Here is a 20,437-nt window from a genome sequence, read left to right as displayed (position 1 = left end):
TTAAAATTTTTGGGGGAACATGGCTCCCTACTCATACATGTAACTCCACCCTGGTTCTAGTCCTAGTGTAATCTATGCTATATAAATAGAGTTTTGTATAGTGAATTAACCACAAAAAGAAAAAGGAAAAAAAAAAAGCTTGAAATACAATTTCAGAAAATATCTTCTCATAAATCTCACTCTCTCTAACTAATTTCCGCCATTGTTGTAATACACTTCAAGCTCAAAATCTTTCAGTAAACAAGGTGCTTATCTTTATTTGTTGCTTATGTTGATTATTGGTTGTTGTTGTTGTTGATTTTTTTTTTTTTTTTTTTTTGGAAGTTTGATTGTTTGGTTGTTTCTTTCCATTTGGAGTTTGTAAGTCTATAAATGACTTAACGCTTTGCAAAATAATATCAATCGGAAATTTATCACATATGTTAGTCTTTTGGGATGTTTGGTTTTTTCTTGAATTAAAATAATTTTTCTCTTGCTTTTGCCAAGATTGTTATGACATTTCACCATAGCTACCTACAGTAGTCGAGGCCAAGGTGGTCATAAATTGTAACACCACCAATGCAATTAATTATGTCTGATCAAAGTATGAAAGTTACGTTTAACGGCTTACTACCAATTTTTATCAATTAAACAAGTTCAAGTCAAGTAGTTAATTAGTCGATTTCATTTTGTTTTGTTTTTTTTTTTTTTTTTTTTTGATGAGAATACCAAGACTTTTATTCATACTAAGTCAAAATAATACATCCTGGGACACCACGTTCTCAATGCAACCCGGTGTTTCTTCAACCCAAGCATGCAGACTTGACACGCCTCTTGCGAACTGTGCTAATATGTGGGCAGCTTTATTCCCAGCCCGAGGCACATGACTAAAGCTAACAACACGGAACTTGAAGAGCTAGGACAACGACCCTGCTATATTATTAGCTATGGTCGAGGGTGGGTCTGTGAGGCGAAGCATAGCATTTACCACTGTTAGAGAATCACTCTCGAAGATGCATTCTCGAATCCCCATATCCCATGCGAAATTAACGGCTTCCTCCATTGCTTTAGCTTCCACTTCAAGAGCGCCCAGAGGAGCTTTCAGCTTCCTGCTTACTGCCGCCACCACCGCACCGAAGTGGTCCCGTATCACAACCCCCACACCGGCCTCCTTTTGCTGGGAAAATACCGCACCATCCATGTTGGCTTTGAACCATGGAGGTTTGGGAAGTTGCCATGTTACTTCCGTTGACTCCTTGTAGGGCCTAGTGGAATGATTAGCCATTAAATAATCCTCCAAATAGCTTTTTGTCCACTTAGCAAGAACAGCTGCTGGCTTCCTATTCTTTCCGTGACGTACCTCATTCCGGTTTGTCCAAATACCCCACGCCGTCATGACCATCAATCCAATATCTTCCTCCGTCCACTGTTTCACGTTTCGGGCATACCACACCAAGTCTATGAACTCGGGACATTTGTCCATGACCTTGTCTGTGTCCAAACCCACCTCCTTCCACACTTCCTTCGCACGGTGACAGTGCCAGAGCACGTGACTTGTTGTCTCCTCAAAATTGCCACATACCTCACAGATGCTATCCGGTGTTATCTTTCGACGGAAAAGATTGGCTTTCGTGGGCAGAATATTTCTGCATGCACGCCACGTGAAACTTCGAATTTTATTAGGGACCCTCAGTCGCCAAATAAAGCTCCAGAACTTCTTCATGCATGTAGCATTTGAGCTTTCTTGAACTCCATGGTCAGTTCTCTCCTCCAATGCAAGCCTATATGCCGACTTTACCGTGAATTTCCCCGATGAAGTGAGAGCCCAGATAAGACAGTCCTCAGGTAAAGTCGGACTGAGTGCGATGGTGAGGACAGACTCAACGTCCTTGGGCATGAGAGTGCTTTGGAGAGCATCAACATCCCATTCTCCTCTCTGGCCATCAATCAACGTTGCCACTAGTAAGTCATTCCCCACAGATGGGCAAGGCGTGACCACTTTGTAAGTGGATGATAATGGAAGCCAACGGTCTCCCCAGATATGAACTTTTGCTCCATTTCCTATCCGCTAGCGACTACCTTTCCAAACAATCTGCTGTGCAGCGAAAATGCTTCTCCAGGCATACGACGGTTTAGTGCCCAAGGTGGCTGAGAGAAAATCTCTATCTGGAAAGTATTTGGCTTGGAAGACTCTGTAAAATAAGGACCCGGTGCATGTTTGAAGCCACCACCCTTGTTTGGCAAGTAATGCTAGGTTAAAAGCCTTGAGGTCTCTAAAACCCATACCACCCGCCTCCTTCGGTGTGCACATCTTCTCCCAACTAAGCCAAGCCATTTTGTCCGCCCCATTGTTTTGTCCCCACCAGAATTTGCGAACCATGCCAGCAAGCTCATCACACAAGGAGTCCGGGAGTTTAAAGCAACTCATCGTGTAAGAGGGAATTGCTTGGCCTACTGCTTTTATTAGTATCTCCTTACCTGCATTCGATAAGAGCTTTTCCTTCCACCCTGATAATTTTTTGCCAAGATCATGGAACGTATTCTTTTTGGATCTTCCAACCAAAGAGGGTAGGCCCAGGTATTTTTCATGTTGGCGAATGATTTGGGCGCCAAATCTAGTCTTGATCTCCTCTTGTATTGCACGTGGGGTATTCTGACTGAAAAACAGAGCAGTCTTGGCTTTATTAAGCTGTTGACCGGAAACCGTTTCATATAGGGTAAAGATACGCTGAAGCTCATCACACTCCTCCAAAGATGCTCGACAAAAAACCAAGCTATCATCCGCGAAGAATAAATGGGAAATTCTTGGAGCCTTCCGACATACGGAAACTCCATGGATAGCTTGCCTTTCTGCTGCATGACGGAGAAGAGCTGAGAGACCCTCTGCACAAAAGAGAAATAAATAAGGTGATAATGGGTCCCCTTGGCGGAGGCCCCTAGAGGGCACAATTCTGCCTCGGGATTGCCCATTAATACGGATAGAAAAAGTGGTAGTCGTGATACATCTCATAATCACCTCAATCATTTTTTGATGAACACCCATTTTCCTCATGATATTCTCCAAGCAGGTCCATTCTACCCTATCATAGGATTTGCTCATGTCTAGTTTTAGAGCCATCTCCCCCACTTTCCCAGTCTTCTTTTGGCTAATATGATGCATGGTTTCAAAAGCAACCAAGACATTATCAGTTATAAATCGCCCCTTGGTAAATGCACTTTGGTTTTCACTAACAATGATAGATAGAACATTTTTCAATCTATTAGCAACTGCCTTAGATGCTATTTTGTAGGCCACATTACATAAACTAATAGGCCTATATTCAGTAATTTTCCTAGGATTTTGGACCTTAGGAATAAGAACAATCTGGGTGTCATTAAAGTGAGGAGGAACAATACCATGATTCAGGAAGTCCAGTGCAGCTTGAGTGACACAGGAGCCGGTGAGGGACCAAAATTTTTGATAAAAAAGAGGTGGCAATCCATCCTGTCCTGGGGCAGTATGAGGGTGCATTTGCTGTAAAGCTTGGGCAACTTCTGAAGCTTGGAAATCTCTAGCAAGGAGTTGGTTCATAGCATCAGTCACTGAAGGAGAAATGGCATGTAAGAGCTCCGTCATCTCTCCTGGCTGAGAGGAAGTGAACAGAGTGGAGAAATACTGTGTAGCTACATGTTCAATCCCATCCAAACCTTCCTGCCAGTTACCATTCTCATCCTCAAGTCCCTAGATCCAATTTCGTTGTTTCCTGTTTGAAGCCTTGGTGTGGAAAAAACTTGTGTTACGATCACCCTCCTTTAGATAGTTGTTTCGAGATCTTTGTTTCCACATAATCTCTTCTATATCAAGCCAAGAATTAAGATTCTGCCTGACCTGTTTAATAGTGTCCATGTTGAGTTCAGGGGAGGTTTCCAACGCCTGGAGTTTATTCCGGAGATTCTTGATCTGGTGGCCAACATGACCGAACTCTCTTTTATTCCATTGGGTGAGGTGTTCATTGCATGACGAAACACAATTCTGGAGTGGATGGCCTGTAGGTACACACAGACCGAGTTCCCATGCATCACGTACCACCTCCGTACACCGTGGGTCACGAAGCCACATGGCTTCAAATCTAAAAGGTTTTGCACCCTTAGTTCTCCGTTTCTCACCCTGTTTCCACCGAAGAGCAAGTATGCAGTGATCCGAAGCAGTTGTTGATAGATGGTGTAACTTCGCATTTGTGAACAGTGAATACCATTCCGGAGTAACCAGTGCTCGGTCAAGGCGAATCCACCAACTATCTCCATTTGCAAAAATCTTGTTCCAGGTAAACCGTGGGCCCACAAAGCCCAGGTCTTTGAACCGGCATCTGTTTATAGCATCCCGGAATCGTTCCATCTATTTCGGCGCCCTCGAATTACCACCAAGCTTCTCAGTATCACTGACTATTTCATTAAAGTCCCCTATACACAACCAGGGAAGATAATTGAAATCCCTAGTCTCTCGAGAATCCGCCACGTCTCCTCTCTCTTACTTGTCTCTGGTTACCCATAGAACCCCGTGAACCTCCACTTCCCTAATCCATTCGCTCCACCCACCTCAGCATCAATGTGCCATGGACCAAAAGTTTGAACATCAACCTTTATCTCCTTCTTCCACAGTAGTGCTAACCCACCCTTACTACCTTTGCTAGCCACAATCAAACCTTCTGTAAATCCAAGTGTATATTTCTTTTTAGTCATCTCTTCTTTGGATAGCTTAGTTTCCATAAGGAAGACTAAGATGGGATCTTCAGAGGCAATAACCTCCTGGAGTGCTCGAATTGTTCGGAGGTTCCCAAGCCCCCGACAATTCCAGCTTAATGCACTCATTGATCCTGGCGGTGCTGCCTCGCAGCCACCGCCTTTTCCGTAAACTCCAAAGCCATCAACCTGCTTACCTCAGTCACCTCTGTTTCAGTTTTCTTCTTTTTTGACGTAGTGTTCATTTCATTCTTTGCATGGTCCTGGGCCCCACGTTTAGTCCCTGCATGGTTCTCCTCAGAGCTTGGATGAACAACTTTCGGCCCTGTAATGATTCTTTTCCAAGTTCTAGACTGAATGTTATTAATAATAGGCCCACTATCCAAACGGGCCTTAGTTTTTGGGCCTTGGCCCAGCATTTCCTCCATAACGGGTCCACTAATGTTCATATCGGTCAGCGCCTTGTCAGCCGGTTCACCAGTCCTGCAATCAATATTATCATCAAAGATATTAATCTGCTCAGAGGATTCAGGGCCATTATTGAGCGCAATATCAATTTCCTTGATGTGCGCCTGAAATTTCTCGTTGTCTGTGAGAATCTCCGTGATTTTCGCCTTATTCCCAGTTTTCGAAAACTCCTCGATATCCGCGCTTTCCTTTCTCATGCTACTCTCCATCCTAACCGCCGATGACTGACCGTCATTCACCGTTGTCTGAGCAGTCCGTTGGAGAGGTGGTCCATCGTTACCAGTTTGAGAGCTACTTCCTCGTTGCACATCTTGTCCTGCCACCGATATGACTCTCCGTCTTGCCATACTCATTCGTTGCACTCGCATCCATTCTCCAAACGGTTGCTGCTGTACGCTGAGCATTCCTTTGCTGCGAAGCCAGACATCACAGTCTTTTGCGTCATGCGTTAGTCTCCCGCACTAGTAGCAGAAAACTGGGAGACGTTCGTAGCGAAACGAAACCCACCCGTCACTGGCCGAGCCAAACCGCACTCTCCTCCCACGACTAAGTGGTTTCGTAATATCAAGTTCTACTCGCACCCTCATAAACTCCCCTCCATCCGTTTCGTCCTCATCGCTACAATGGATAATCCGCCTAAGGGGTTGACAGATTCCTTCCGCTGCTTCTATCGTCATTCTCCGAGCTGGAAGATCATGTATTTGGACCCAAAAGACTGTCGTGTTGAAACGAAGATCTTTGAGGGACTGGTCAGTTTCGTATCGGCACAAAGCAATCAAGTATTTGTCAAAACTCCACGGTGCACCAAGTAATATCCTCTCTGCATCCAGTTCGTCCTCAAAAGTGAAAAGAATCAGATGGTCTCCTAGCTCTTTGATGTGAAACTCGTGTTTCATCTTCCACAGTGGTCGGAGAGTCCGAGCCACCACTTCGATACTGAGAGCTCGTTTTGTAAAAAATTTGGCCGCTAACATGCTTCCTGGTTTAAGGTTTTGGTTTCCAAAATCAAAAGTATCTCCCTCTTGTTCTGATAGCGACAACCGGTTCCATTCTTTAGTCAAAGAATCCATGGCTCACACTGTTTCCCTGGTCCCACAAAAAAAATACCCACAAGCCCTATATGTAACGTTGTTACATAAGGGAACAAAATCCTACGTGAGGAACTGGATTCTACTGACCGGGAGTCTGGCGCCGCCACGACTCTAGGTCAGAGAAACTTTTTATTAACAATAATGATTGTTCGATTTCATTTTGTTATATGGACAAAACAGTGAAAGTAATCATAATAGGAAAAATTGCACTCAAAAGACGAGGAATTGTTCACGAAGTGATAAAACAACCAGGAAACATTCTAGGTTCTAGCCCAACTTATCAAATCCACTATGAAAAGCTAAGGTTGTGATACAATGAAACTTACAAGACCTCCAATTTATATCTATATATATATATATATATATCTAAAAGCTGAATTAAGCATAGTATTTAATATTGTTACGCTCCTGTTGAACCACATTAGCATCATATCATCAACCTATTTTCAACATTTTCTCTCTCCTTTTTAATTATTTTTCTCCTTATTAATTTCTCACTTTACAATTACACATTCCCCAACATTTACTTTTACATTTTTATCTCCCCATTACTCTATACTTTACCCTTACAATTTCTTCATCCCTTCATCTTCTTTTTATTTTAACTCATCTTCTCTCCATTTTTTTAACTATAAAAATTTGTTATTATCTCTTCCATTCAATCCATATTTTTCTCACACAAAAAGGTGAATACTTATTATCTCTCTCTCTCTCTCTCTCTCTCTCTCTCTCTCTCTCTCTCTCTATATATATATATATTCTTTCTCTTGATGGATTTTTAATTCTTTATTACACCTCTAATTTAGATTGATGAATTTTTATGTTTAACTCTACTTTAGGTTGATATGATTTTGTTATATTTTAATTTTTTTTATTTAATTTTTTTTTGTTACATGTTATCCTATAAAATTACAGGATGATTCAATGTTATTCTAATACATATCATGACTTTGATAATTTGGTATTTACAACTATAAATTTTCTTTTGAATATTCTTCTACTCATCTTCTTTTATATAGCTTTGTTATTTGTCTCACATTCTCTTCCAAAAAAAATGTGATCTCTACTTTTGAATTGATACACTTTGGTGGTAAGAATTTGAGTTTATATCAAAATACAATCTACATGATTATGTATTTGAATGTATCAATAAATTATTTAAATAATATCAATTGTAAATTTGTGATGAGGTTTGGTTATCATGATAGTCTTTTTAAGAGAATGAGAAATTCAAATAATTAATTTTGGAACTTAAAAATTTTAGTTGTAGAAAAAAAAAACATAACAAACTATATAAAAGTTTGAATAATATAGATCACTTGAAAAAAGAATAGTGTTTCTATCTTTTATCACAAAAAAGAAGAAGAATATTATCAATCAAATTAATGCACTTAAGTTTTTCAAAAAAAAAAAAAAAAAACTCAAAATAATAGAATGATATTTGTAGAGATAGAGAGATGAAAAATAATTTTAGAAATAATATCTCCAATACATTTTGGAGGAAAATCATATATTATACTACATTATAAAATAGTTGTATATTCCCATGCATCGCATGGGTCTGCAACTAGTACATATAATTTTCCTTGTATCTAAGCTCTTAATTAGTTTTTGACATTTTGTAACGAACTTGGGACCAATTCACTTTTTATTCTAAGAGGTCATGTCATAGGATAATCCTAAAATTGTATTAGCGGCAAACACTTCATCACTAAAAGAAATCTTATTTTAGTGACACAAATGTCATTGCTAAAAAATTTATTGTTGTCGCTAACATGTTCCCTCCAATTCCCACCCCCCCCCCCAAAAAAAAAAAAAAAAAAAAAACCCTCAATCATAATAGCAACAACCTATTAGCGATGACATAACATATTTTTTGGTCATTTTAGTAATAACTATGAATTATCGCTGCGAATGGTACATTATTAGCAACGGCTTTTTGGTTGTCACAAATAATTTGGTTGCAAAATTTCAAATTTATTGTAGTATATAAGCAATAAATTTTTTTTTTTTTTTTTGTGAGAATATAAGCAATAAAATTTGAGGTTAGTTACATAATAGTATAAATTTACCTAACTTGTACTCATTGTCTATCTGAGTATTAGAAAGCCTTTCATTTTTAAGTAAATTCTTAACTTAAAAAAAAATCCTTTGAACCCATAACAGAGAAATAAAATATAACATTCTCAAAAAAAAAGAAAAAAAAAAGAGAAATAAAATATTCTACCTTATTTTAGGTTTTCCTACATTAATACATCGCTAATTTAATGCATGGATGACCTTTTATATTTTATATTGGTCTCAAGTACATCTAGATACTATATAAAAAAAGACAGTTGAGGTAGTTGTGTTTGGCAAAACGATAGACGAATGGGTCAAACGGCAACTTCAATTTGTAGAGCATAAATTACACTTAAGTACGTATATGAGCTAAAAAATCTGTGGGCCTTTATTGGTTTTTTTTGTCATTCAAATGTTTTGCTTTTTTGATGAAATTACTATGTTGACTCCTAAGTGCAAGGGGAGGCTAAAAGTCTTTGGGGGTCTTTTTGACTTTTTGTCTATCAACCCTAGAATGCAGATGCTTCTTGAATATTGTCCTTTGTCTCTTTCTTGTCATTTTGTTCTGCTACTGAACTTGTTTATAGCCACAAACAGAGAACAAGGTGAGAGACAGAGATGAGAAGAAAAAAAAAAAAAAAAAGGTCAACTATGAGCCAACCGATAGAGAAAGAGAAGAATGAGAGAAAAGAGGAAAATGTTTTTGTCATTTTTTCTCACATGTTTTTTTGATTATCCATTTGCACACAGAAGTCAATTTTTTCTTCTAAGTTTATCACCTAGATTAGCTCGCTGTTAGGGTTTAGAGAGAAAAAAAAAATGGGAATCATGATTGCTTCTTCTTTAGATTTTACCACCATACATGTTTTTTTGCTTATCCATATGCACACACAAGTCAATTTGTTCTCCCAAGTTTATCACCTGATTATCTCGCTGTTAGGGTTCAGAGAAAAAAAATCAGGATTGCTTCTTCTCTAGATTGTTCTACCATAGCATTCAATTATCAATAACATCGCTCAAATCATTTTTTTTTTTTTTTTCATTTATATAGATGTATAGATACTTTGTAGGTGCGGAAAGGACCCCTCCAAGCATCCTCATACCTTCTTCCATCCCTGGGAAGATCAGAGCGAAGCTCTCCTTAGAGAAAGTATCTATTCGATCTCTCTTTCTCCTATCTGTTTCTTGGCTTTTCTCATCTGAATTTTGTTTTGATTATTTGCCTGGTTAAGATTATTTTTTAGAATGATTTTCTAATTTGTCCGTGTTAAACAGCTCTTATACAGTTGTGATAACATTAATATTACTTGCAGATACATAAGATATATATATGCTCATGCTCTTATTGTTTAAAAGCATGTGAATTCAATTTGTTGCACCAATAGATAAAGGTTCAAATTGATACTGCATGAAATTCATTTATATTAGAAAAAAAAAAAAAAAAAAAACTTACTTTGTTAAATTGATAACCCATTAATTTTATTTATTCATGCAAAAGTAAATTTTTTATAGGCCTTATTGCACTTGACCTGCTATCTTATTCCCATTCTGCATGTTTGATTTCAGTAATTAATTTCATATATAATATAGATAGTTGTTCTTCAAGGATTGCAGTTTGTTATTGGAGGACAGCTTGATTGTAACTAATAGAACTTATAACTTATACGAAATTTTGATCTATATTTCTATTCAAATGATATACCTACTGAAAAAAAAAAAAAAAAAAAAAAAAAAAAAACTAATGCAATATTTTTCCTTTCTCTTATTCTCAAATGACTAGGATGCGTACGATTTACAATTCCATTAAGGACATTCACCCCGAGAAGAAAAATTGGTAAGTTAAAGTTCTGCTTGTTGCTGAAAAAAAAATGCCACGAACATCAACACAAGGTCTCAGCACATATCAGAGGCTTATATTGATAGATAAAGAGTTTAGAAACAAAAATTAATAATATTATACACTGTCCAGTTTATATATGGTTATATAAATTAAATTTGAAATTTCAACTTTCGTGTATTTTAGAACTATTCTTGATTTAATTTTTCAGGATATCTGCCTTTTTCATATATAGAGTATAGATACTTTGTAATCCGTATGTTATTCAATATGCTAGAACTTTATTTCCGTACATCAATGTATTATTATTCTTAATTTATGCTGTTACTTTAGTGATACAAAAAAAAAAAAAAAAAAAAAAGTTCTGAATTACCTATTAATTTTAAATAGAAAGTTGTTGCATTTAAAGTTATACAATAGCAAGATAAATAACTATTTTTCAGCCTTTATAGAATTTGAATCAATCATTCATTTAATTTTTTTTTTTTTAATATCTATATACAGGGCAACCGAGTGCAAGTTATACTGTTTGGTCGTGACATTCAATTGCATGAGGATACATTTTTCCTTTTTTGAGTTAGACCAACTGTAGTGTAACCGCATGTGATTTAGCAAAAAATAGTGGTATATGCTAGAAATTTTTTTTTTTGTTTGTCTAGAATACATTTTTAACGCTACAAATTATGTAATTTATAAACTGTATTTAGCCCATATATATATGCTTAAGTAAATTTTTTTTTTTTTTTTTTTTAAATGATACAAAAGCAATGACTATCTAGAAAAAATTGCAACTTAAGATTATGGACAACTTTAAAATTCTTTCACAATAAGATATACACATTTCTTATCAATTTTGTTATAACGTAGTAAGGACACAATTTTATAAGAGTATAAATTTTTCTTTGTGCTTTTATATAAGCAACATTTTTTTTTTTATTGTCTCAAAAGTACAAGAACCAAAATTTGATACGATATAAAATGAATAGACCTTCTAACATTTACTAGGGTTTAAGCTTAGTTCTTTTATAAATTAATCTGACCAAATAATGTACATCTTCATTTCAGCCATTATAGAATTTGAATCAATCATTCATTTAATTTTTTTTTTTTTTTAATATCTATATACAGGGCAACCGAGTGCACGTTGTACAGTTTGGTCGTGACATTCAATTGCATGAGGACACATTGTTCCAATCAAAGACGTATACCAATGCACTTGTCAAAACAGTTTCTACAAAACTTCGTCTTGTTGACCATAACTATCAGTGGATAATCAATACAAGAACTGTTATTGAGGATGTATCAGAGGATGAGATTTCGTTTCATACAGCAGAGTATAGTTTTATTCTTTTTGATGAATTCCATAAATGCATCGACCTTGATGGCCCTATTGGTAAGACTTGTAAAGTTTAAATTCAAAACCTCCATTTAACGTAATTTTTATTCACAAAAATATTGTGTTTAATATGTTAGATGTCATTGCTCTTACGATAGCTGTCCAATCGCCTTGACAGCTTCAAACGAAAAATGGCCCTTCAATGATTCACGAATTCACTCTCATTGATCAATTGTATGAGATCTATTAATTAATATATTTATCTTTTTTCATGTGATTAGTTTCATTTTACATTTTATTTGCTTTGATCTAATTAGTTTATATAAACAGCCAAGAAAAATAACAGCGAAAAGAATATTTTTAAAGCATAATTATTAAACTTATATTCATTATAATGAAATATGATCAAGTACTACATAAATACTGATTACTATAATTGAATTTATATGTTTCAACCTTAAGCCTGTTGGTTTAACAATGTGGGACCAGTTCATCACAAATGAATTAACAACTATTTCGGAGGTTATCAATCGCAAACCTCTTATTATAGCGATGAGACTAAAAGTGGTTTTGCATAATAGTAAAAGATTTCCAAAAGATTTTTTCTTTATAAACTAAAAACATCTATTTAATAAGATATTTATATTCATTGTAGGAATCTCTCTGTCAACCAAGCCATCCAGCTTCTTTGTCATGAATCCAAATCATTCTAAAGCAACTGCATTGGAAGAACGGTAAATTTTGAATCTCTTATGAACTTCTTCCCTAAGATTATAATTTCTTAAGATATTTCGTAGCTTATGTTACCTTTTTACTTGAATTATAACAAACATTTTATTCTAATTTTTTTTTTGAGAATGAAAAAAAAAAAAAAAAATTAGAATCAAATGTTTGTTATAATTCAAGTAAAAAGGTAACATAAGCTACGAAATATCTTAAGGTAACATTTGATTCTAATTAATTGCTTCACATCCTCTTTTTCATGATTAATGTTCTTGATTAATATCCTTGCTTTAGATGTATGTTATATTTTGATTACACAAGTGACTTTAATCCAATGAGTCCCTGTACTAGAATAAAATGACACATTCTTTGGTGGTTGTATGTAATTTAAAAAAAAAAAAAAAAAAAAACGATTTTAATTGAATGGAATGATATAATCTTTGGTTGCTACACATAGGACTACTAATAATCATAGGCATTTTTTTTTTTTTTTTTTTTTTTTTGCATATTTCTAAATCTCCACTAAGATTCTTAGTCATTTCTTATTTTTTGTGTGTATATTTTTCACTCTCTAATTTGTTTTTTCCATCCCCATAAGTCTGCTAAGAATGAAAAGTTGCTTGAGGATATCATTACCAAAAAACTGGATCCCACATCTTCATCTAGTACCTCTATAATGCCCCGAATGGAAAATTTGACAGATATTGTTGCTATCGCAACTTTGCCTAAAATAGTAATATAATTTTCTCTCTCTTATATAAATTTTGTTTTCACAAAAACGCAGTGAGCAAAGAGGCAAAAATTACATTCAATGAATACAGTAAGTAAATTTTGGGTCAGAGCATCGATATCTGTCAAAAAGTTGAATAAAAAATTCTAGTACATGACATGCAACAAATGTAACAAAGGCATTGGTGTTGAATACAATGAGCCATTTCGATGCCTATTTTGCAAGGAAGAGGCTATCACTGAACCTAGGCATGTACACTATCAAAGATTTAACCTTGCTTTTGGTCAATAATTACGTAAATAACTCTTACTATTCAGCAAAAAAAAAAAAAAAAAAAAAAAACTCTTACTATTGGATTGCTTATTTATTACATTTTTCATTTTAGGTGTCGAACTGAAGTTGATTTATGTGAGTGGGTTCCAGTTAACTCAACTGGTAAAGTCTCTGATAGTTGTATAAGAGATCTGAGGTTCAATTCCCGCCTATATCAAAAACTGATTGGTGTCTTGGTCTAATAATAAAGAGCTATCATCAGGAACGGACGCCATAGGTTAAAACTCTAAAAAAAAAAGTTGATTTATGTGATGAAACTAGATCATTGCTAGCCACCTTATTTGGAAACAATGCAGAAAATTTTTTGAATCGCACATCAAAAACTTTGATGCTAGCAACCACTAAGGTATAATACAAGCACACTTATAAAATTCCATTTGTTTGTTTGTTAAACTTATAAAGATATAGTTTAATAGTTCACAAATCTCTTGTTTTGATTATGTTTGAAAATATATGAAATTCTCACATTCTTGCTCTGATGGTAGGATGGAATACAAAATTTAGAAAACATTGCAAGGCTTTCTTCTGACCAAGAGTTCATTATTCATCTTAAATCTGCAAGCTATGAAGTTTGTGGAGAAATGCACAATAGATTTAATATTGTTTCCATCTTTGATTTGCCAAATGAAAGTGAATGCACACAAGCTACTATGACATGTAAATTAATATGTATATGTTTTTGAGAACTTCGCTAGAGGTCCCCCCCCCCCCCAAAAAAAAAAAAAAAAAAAACCAAAATTTTGAAGATCATGGAAGACAGATAGAGACATAATTGTTACTCAATTATGTATCAATTTGTCTTCCCTTTTGTGGATCAAATGTCTAGATATGGATAAATTTGTTATTTCAGACCTCTTTTTGTACACGGTATATACTCATCTTTATAAGCTACGCTTGTGATATTGAAGCTCTTTTTTGTATAAAGTTTAATATGATCTAAAGTTATTATTGTAGTTAATTTATCAAAAAAAATTCTTGTATTTAGATTTTGAAATAAATATAGCATAAAAAATTATATTATTTATTTAATATAACAAATAACACATTTTCTATGTATGTGATCTTTCACAGTAAAATATGAAAATAGCTATGGAGGAACGAACCTCTCCCTTAGAAGATATTGCTCGCTTTGGGTGAAGACCCTCACGGATTTGCTCAATCCCACATCGGGGAGAGACGCCTCCCACCTTCGACTTATAAGCGCTGGGCCTAATTGAAGGTGTACCATCGTATGTGTGATCCAATTGTAAGGGCAGGTTTCGGATCCTAAGCCCACAAGGTAATAGATTCTTAGATGAACCTCCTTTCTCCCTAGAGGATCTCTTACATTATATAGCCTCTTTTAGTTGATCTTGGCCCTCCATTTATTGATTATGTAGGCCACTACTCAAGTACTTGTCCCATCAGACGTCTTTCCAAATCTTCTATGAGTTGTGGCAATCAAGACGGCACTATTCAGGGGTCTTTTCCACATAAATGTGGCCAGAGGGTTTGGTGTGGTGCAATAAATGTGGTTGCAACAACCATTCCTTCAGACACGTCAGGACTAAGCCCCTCTCTAAAACTCTTCCTCTACAGTGTGGCCCCCTTTGGTAATGTGCCATTGACATGGCCATGGCTCGCCTCTTCGGCCTTATCATTCGAGTGTATGGACTCCTGTATTGGCCTCCTTAGCCTTGGGTATGACACATGGCATGATTACCTTACTAAATTTCTGTATCCCACAATAGCTCCTAAAAACTCCTGTTTTTCTTTCTTATCTGAGAAGAAAATTAGGGTTTTGATCCTAAGTCATTGGCTCCACACGTATCTTTGTTTTTCCCACGTGAGAATGTCACTTCGCATGCCCTGTAACCGTTCTTGGCGCTTAGGAGTCCGTAACGTCTCATTAAATGCTTCATGCGGCGCCTTGTCCCCCACATCCTACGGTGAGATGGAGATCTTACGACTGGTATTTTTCCTTGAAATTTGGGCGGGGTAACTCCCGCCCAACTCCACCTCTTACATAAGGCGCCTGGGGCATTCATTTCTCCCACTTTTCAAATCTCCAAACTTTCAAGAAGCTCCTGAAGTGACCCTTGCCCTTATTTTCATAAGTTCCCTTGTTCTTAGGTTCTCTTTTCCTCGGCCAGTCTCCTTAGCCTTCTGTTTTCTGTTTCTTTTTTCACAAAAATTTCTTTCCCTTCTCCTTAGTCTGCTTAGATGGGTAGGTTTCCTCATTTAGTAGATACCCTTGCAGGTATGGAGGGGTTAAGGGCCTTGTACCATATTCCCTGGGACATCTCCTTGCGGTATTGCCTTCTGGGTGAGTGGCATGCCCTCAGAAAGGAAGGGGAGGTCGTCATTCCCATGATTGCCTTTATAGAAGGGGGAATGAGGCTCCCTATGGGTAGAGTGACCAGGGACTACTTAATCGCCCATAGGATATGCCCTCACCAATGCGCACCCAACCTGTTTAGAGTCTTAGGTAGTGTAGATGCTCTTAACGAGCAAATGAGATTGGGCCTTACTTGGCACGATATTTTCTGGATGTACGAGTGCCATCTGCTTATAGACTCTGGCTATTATCTTAAGTTTAGGTCTTTTGACGTTAGGCTCATCTCGTGTCTCCCCAAATCTAACAAGGGCATGAAAGATGACTTTCTAATCGTCTTGGGTGAATGGCATAACAATCTTCACTGCCCAACCCAAGAGGGAGCATCAGGTGGGGTACCCTAGGTTTAGGTCTTCTAACAAGGGAATTAGTTTTGTAGTTTGCTTTTTTCTTCATTCCTTTAGTGTTTTGTTTCCTTCTTATTGATGACTCGTTTTTTCTAACTGTGGTTTTGCTTCTCGGCCATTTTCTGCAGATAAAAGATACGTGGCTCCTAATCTCAACTTTGTCAACGTCCCAGATCTCAACAGGGTGCTGAGGTCTGAGGTGTTTGTGAACGAGGACAGACAATTGAAATTTGTCCACCTTATCCTCGACTTAAAATCCCTGTCTAATAAGTTTAAGGACGTGGGCAACATGATCAAAATGGGTGATCCTCGGCTGGTTCGGATTGACGTTTCGGTGCTCGGATTCCTAGCCCAAGAAGGCACCGTGTAGGTTGAGTTGCCCTCATATTGTTTTCCTTGTGAAGAAGCAGTTTTGAGAGAAGAGACAACTTCTTCGCGCTCGTCACTCGAGGCGAAGATAGAACAATTTTAGCTCGAGGAAAGGAGAGAGGTGCAGGGAGAGCTTGTGATTCGGGTCTTGGATTTGGAAGACGAGCTTGACAGATCTTCAGGTGTTCGTACTTCCGGATTCATTCTTGCGTGCATAGCCAGTGATTCAGAGGAAGAAGAAGAAGAAGAAGAAATGCTACTAGAGAGAAAAAAGGGTCTCCATGAACTCCTTGCAGGTAGGGCCAAGGAGTCGGCACCCAAAGACGCCTCGGGTTCTCAGCTCCCTCCTCCTCCTCCTTCAGTTAACCCCTTTGCTCCTACCAATCTGAAGAAGAGGAAGAAGGACAAGGAGGTGGTCAAGGAAGGGGAGTTGGTCCCCTATAATGAGAAGGTTCCTCCAAAGCTTCCAAAGATGGCTAAGGTCAAGGGGAGGGCCTCTTCAATCGAGAGTAAGGAAGATCGACACATGGCCAAGGTGCTCCCTTTGAATCCAATGTGGAACCCTCAGTTGGAGCTGGATGGGGTAGCCATACCATGGAACTCCACCATTAGGGAGTTCTAGAGAGGGAACGCCCATTACCTTGCCAACGCTTTGGAGCAATCCCTCTTGCTGCCGAAGGACATGGATGCTTTGAAGACCGTGAGGCAGCAAGATCTCTTCCTATCCTTGAAGAGGGACTTGGCCTTGGTAAGTTTCTTGACACGTTTTACTGACTTCATGCCAAGTTGTTTTTTTCTTATTTGACAAAGTATTCATTTGTCATTTTTATGCAAGCCATCTAGAAGGTATTTATGGCTGAGGAATGGGTGAAAAATGCCCGAAACGAGGCTAGGCTCATGGACAATCTTCGCGCAGAGACCAACAAAGCTTTAGGCACTGTCGAGCAAAAGAATAAAGAGCTTGGTACGAAGCTGGCCCCTAAGAAAAGGGGGAGGAAGAGCCCTAAGGTTGGCCTTAAGAACGCTCAGGATCAATCTGAGGAGCAATGTAAGAAGCTCCACTACGCTGGGATAGAGCTGGCTATGGCTGAACAGGAGGTCGTGGATCTGAAGGCAGAGCTAGAGAAAGCCAATGAGGCTACTCGAGTGGTTAAGGTAGCTGTGGATGCTTCAGAGCAGATGTTCTATGATCTTGGAGTGCAAGAGACTGAGGCCTGCCTGACTGAGGAGTTGGCTGAAGTCTACAGGGACTACTACCAAGAAGTGTGGACCGAGGCGTTGAACCTGGCTGGAGTTCCTACTACCTCGGAGTGGAGGAAGGCTGATAATGTTTATTACCCAACAGACCTTCGAAAAGCTCCTGTAGCACTTCTAGGCCCTAAAGCAGATGCGACCCCTGTAACAACTTCCCCTAAGCAGCTTCCAAGCACCCAGGCCTCTCTTCCCCCTTCTGAGACCTCTAAAGGGCCTAGCAAGCCTGGTGACCAAGGCCAGGAGGTGGAAGTGGCCGAGGGTAAGGAGGCTGGCCAGGGTAAAGTTCAGCCCAAGGATAAGGGCAAAGGTAAGGAAGCTAAAGCTCTGCCAGAGGCCAAGGGCCCAAAGGCTGACCGAGGAAAGGAAGATGCTCCTAAGACAAAGGACTCCGAGCCAGTCAAGCCTTAAGCCGTGGCCTAGGAGAAGAAGGCCAACTTAAGCAAGGCTATTGATCCTCTTGTCTCCCAGCCAGCCTGCAAAGAAGACCTTTCTCTAGCCAAGGCTTAGCTTAGGATTTTTCTCTTCTTTTTTTTTTTTTTTTTGTACTTTTCTTTTTTTGTGGCAGTTTGCCACGGTTTATGATGTATCTTTCCTTTTGTTCAATGAAAAGACACTAACTTTTTCTTTATGAGCTTTTGTTTTTGTTTTTGTTTTTGTTTTTTTTTTTCTACAATATTTATCTCTGATTGGCTGTAGTTACTATTCTGTCTTTTGCTGAGAGGTTAGATTGATGGTGCTTCTAAGGGTGAACACCTATACTTTAACAAAAGCTAATAGTAATAATTTTTTTTTTTTTTTGAGAAAAATTAATGAATTGTTGTTAATTCAAATAAATTAAGCCCATGAAAACAATGAGAAAAATAACTACATGTTGGTACTAAAAACTGTAAAATCAACAAGAATGTCTAAGTCCTTAGAGATAAACAAAACACTTAGTAGAAAAATGGGGTGTTTGATGTCTCTCATTTTAAGAGTACCTTATGAATGTACCTTAAGAATCCTTTAACCAAAATCCAGGGTGAGTCCTCATTTTCACATGATGATGCATATGTTGAGGTCCCATCCTTGGTCAATTTGCGAAGCGTTAATTTGCCTAAGGCATGTGGTTCGAGGGGCTAGACATGGCCGAGGTTCTATTTAACACATGAATATTTGCTCAATAAATATTAATTTACCCAAGGTATGTGGTCCAAGGACCAGGCATGACCAAGGTTTTGTTTAATATCCAAACAAGTAATCAAGAATATTAATTTACCTAAGGTATGTGGTTTGAGGAACCAGGCATGACCAAGGTTTTGTTTAATATCCAAACAAGTAATCAAGAATATTAATTTACCCAAAGTATGTGGTCCGAGGAACCAAGCATGACCAATGTTCTATTTAATATTCACACAAGTAATTTAAGAATATTAATTTACCCAAGGTATGTGATTCGAAGAACCAGGCATGACCAAGGTTTTGTTTAATATTCACACAAGTAATTAAGAATATTCATTTACCTAAGGTATGTGGTTCGAGGAACCAGGCATGACCAATATTCTGTTTAATATTCACACAAATAATTAAGAATATTAATTTACCCAAGGTATGTGGTCCGAGAAATTAGGCATGACCAATGATCTGTTTAATATTCACACAAGTAATTAAGAATATTAATTTACCTAAGGTATATGGTCCGAGGAACTAGGCATGACTAAGGTTCTGTTTAATATTCACACAAGTAATTAAGAATATTAATTTACCCAGGGTATGTGATCCGAGGAACCAGGCATGAATAAGGTTCTGTTTAATATTCGCACAAGTAATCAGCATGGCACATAACGTCACAAATTAAAACATGGCAGAACTGCCGTTCATTAATAATAATACCTTCGCATGTTATTTACATTCCAGGGGCGCGATACAACATTTTCGTCTAAATCTTCTAGGAAGTATGCACCTATACTAGCTACTAAGGTGATACGATATGGCGCTTCCCAATTGGGCCCTAACTTTCCCTATGCTGGGTTTTTTTGCAGTACCCACAACCTTTCTTAATACCAAATCCCCAGGGGCTAACGGTCTTAACTTCACACTTGAGTCATACCCCTGTTTGAGTTTCTTCTGATAATACGCTAATTGAACCATGACATTTTCTTTCTGTTCTTCAACTAGGTCTAGGCTTTTTTCTAGTAGGTTGTCATTGCTGTTTGGAGAAAATGAGCTTGTCCTCAGCGTTGAGAATCCAGTCTCCAAAGGAATCATAGCCTCAGCCCCATAAGTCATTGAAAATGGGGTTTCCCCTGTGGACCTATAAGGGGTAGTCTGATATGTTCAAAGAACATGTGGCAGCTCTTCCATCCATTTACCCTTTGCATCATCCAATCTCTTCTTGAGTCTATTCACTATGACTTTATTGATAGTCTCGGCCTGTCCATTCCTTTATGGATAAGTCGGAGTTGAGTACCTATTCTTGATACCCAATTCACAATAGTACCTTTTGAAAGCTTTGCTATCAAACTGAAGCCCATTGTTCGAAACAAGGGTGTGGGGAATCCCAAATTGAGTGACAATATTCTTCCTCACAAACCTTTTGGCATCCATATCCCTAATATTTGCTAGTGGCTCCGATTTAACCCATTTGGTGAAGTAGTCAGTGCCGACCACAAGCCATCTCTTCTTTCCTACTATTTTAGGGAAAGGCCCTACAATATCCAAGCCCCATTAAGTAAAAGGCTAGGAATAGACAGAGGATTAAGGACACCCCCTGGCTAATGAATATTTGGAACAAATCTCTGGTATTGGTCACACTTCTTTACATACTCTTGTACTTTCTT

At 37.7% G+C, this 20,437-nt stretch overlaps 2 protein-coding genes across 2 annotated transcripts; both read right to left on the bottom strand.

Moving 5' to 3' along the window:
• Positions 1-895: 895 nt before the first annotated feature.
• LOC115985893 lies at positions 896-4,354 on the bottom strand. Its single transcript, XM_031108785.1, has 3 exons — positions 3,848-4,354; positions 2,059-3,700; positions 896-1,938 (listed from the first exon to the last, which is right to left on the bottom strand). Exons 1-3 carry the CDS (start codon positions 4,352-4,354, stop codon positions 896-898), a joined length of 3,192 nt encoding a protein of 1,063 aa, XP_030964645.1.
• A 1,273-nt stretch (positions 4,355-5,627) lies between these two features.
• LOC115985892 lies at positions 5,628-6,236 on the bottom strand. Its single transcript, XM_031108784.1, has one exon. It carries the CDS (start codon positions 6,234-6,236, stop codon positions 5,628-5,630), a length of 609 nt encoding a protein of 202 aa, XP_030964644.1.
• Between the last annotated feature and the right edge of the window lie 14,201 nt (positions 6,237-20,437).

Source organism: Quercus lobata, chromosome 4 (genome assembly GCF_001633185.2).
Source record: "Quercus lobata isolate SW786 chromosome 4, ValleyOak3.0 Primary Assembly, whole genome shotgun sequence".
Lineage (NCBI taxonomy): Eukaryota > Viridiplantae > Streptophyta > Magnoliopsida > Fagales > Fagaceae > Quercus > Quercus lobata.
This window is presented reverse-complemented; position numbering and strand designations above follow the sequence as displayed.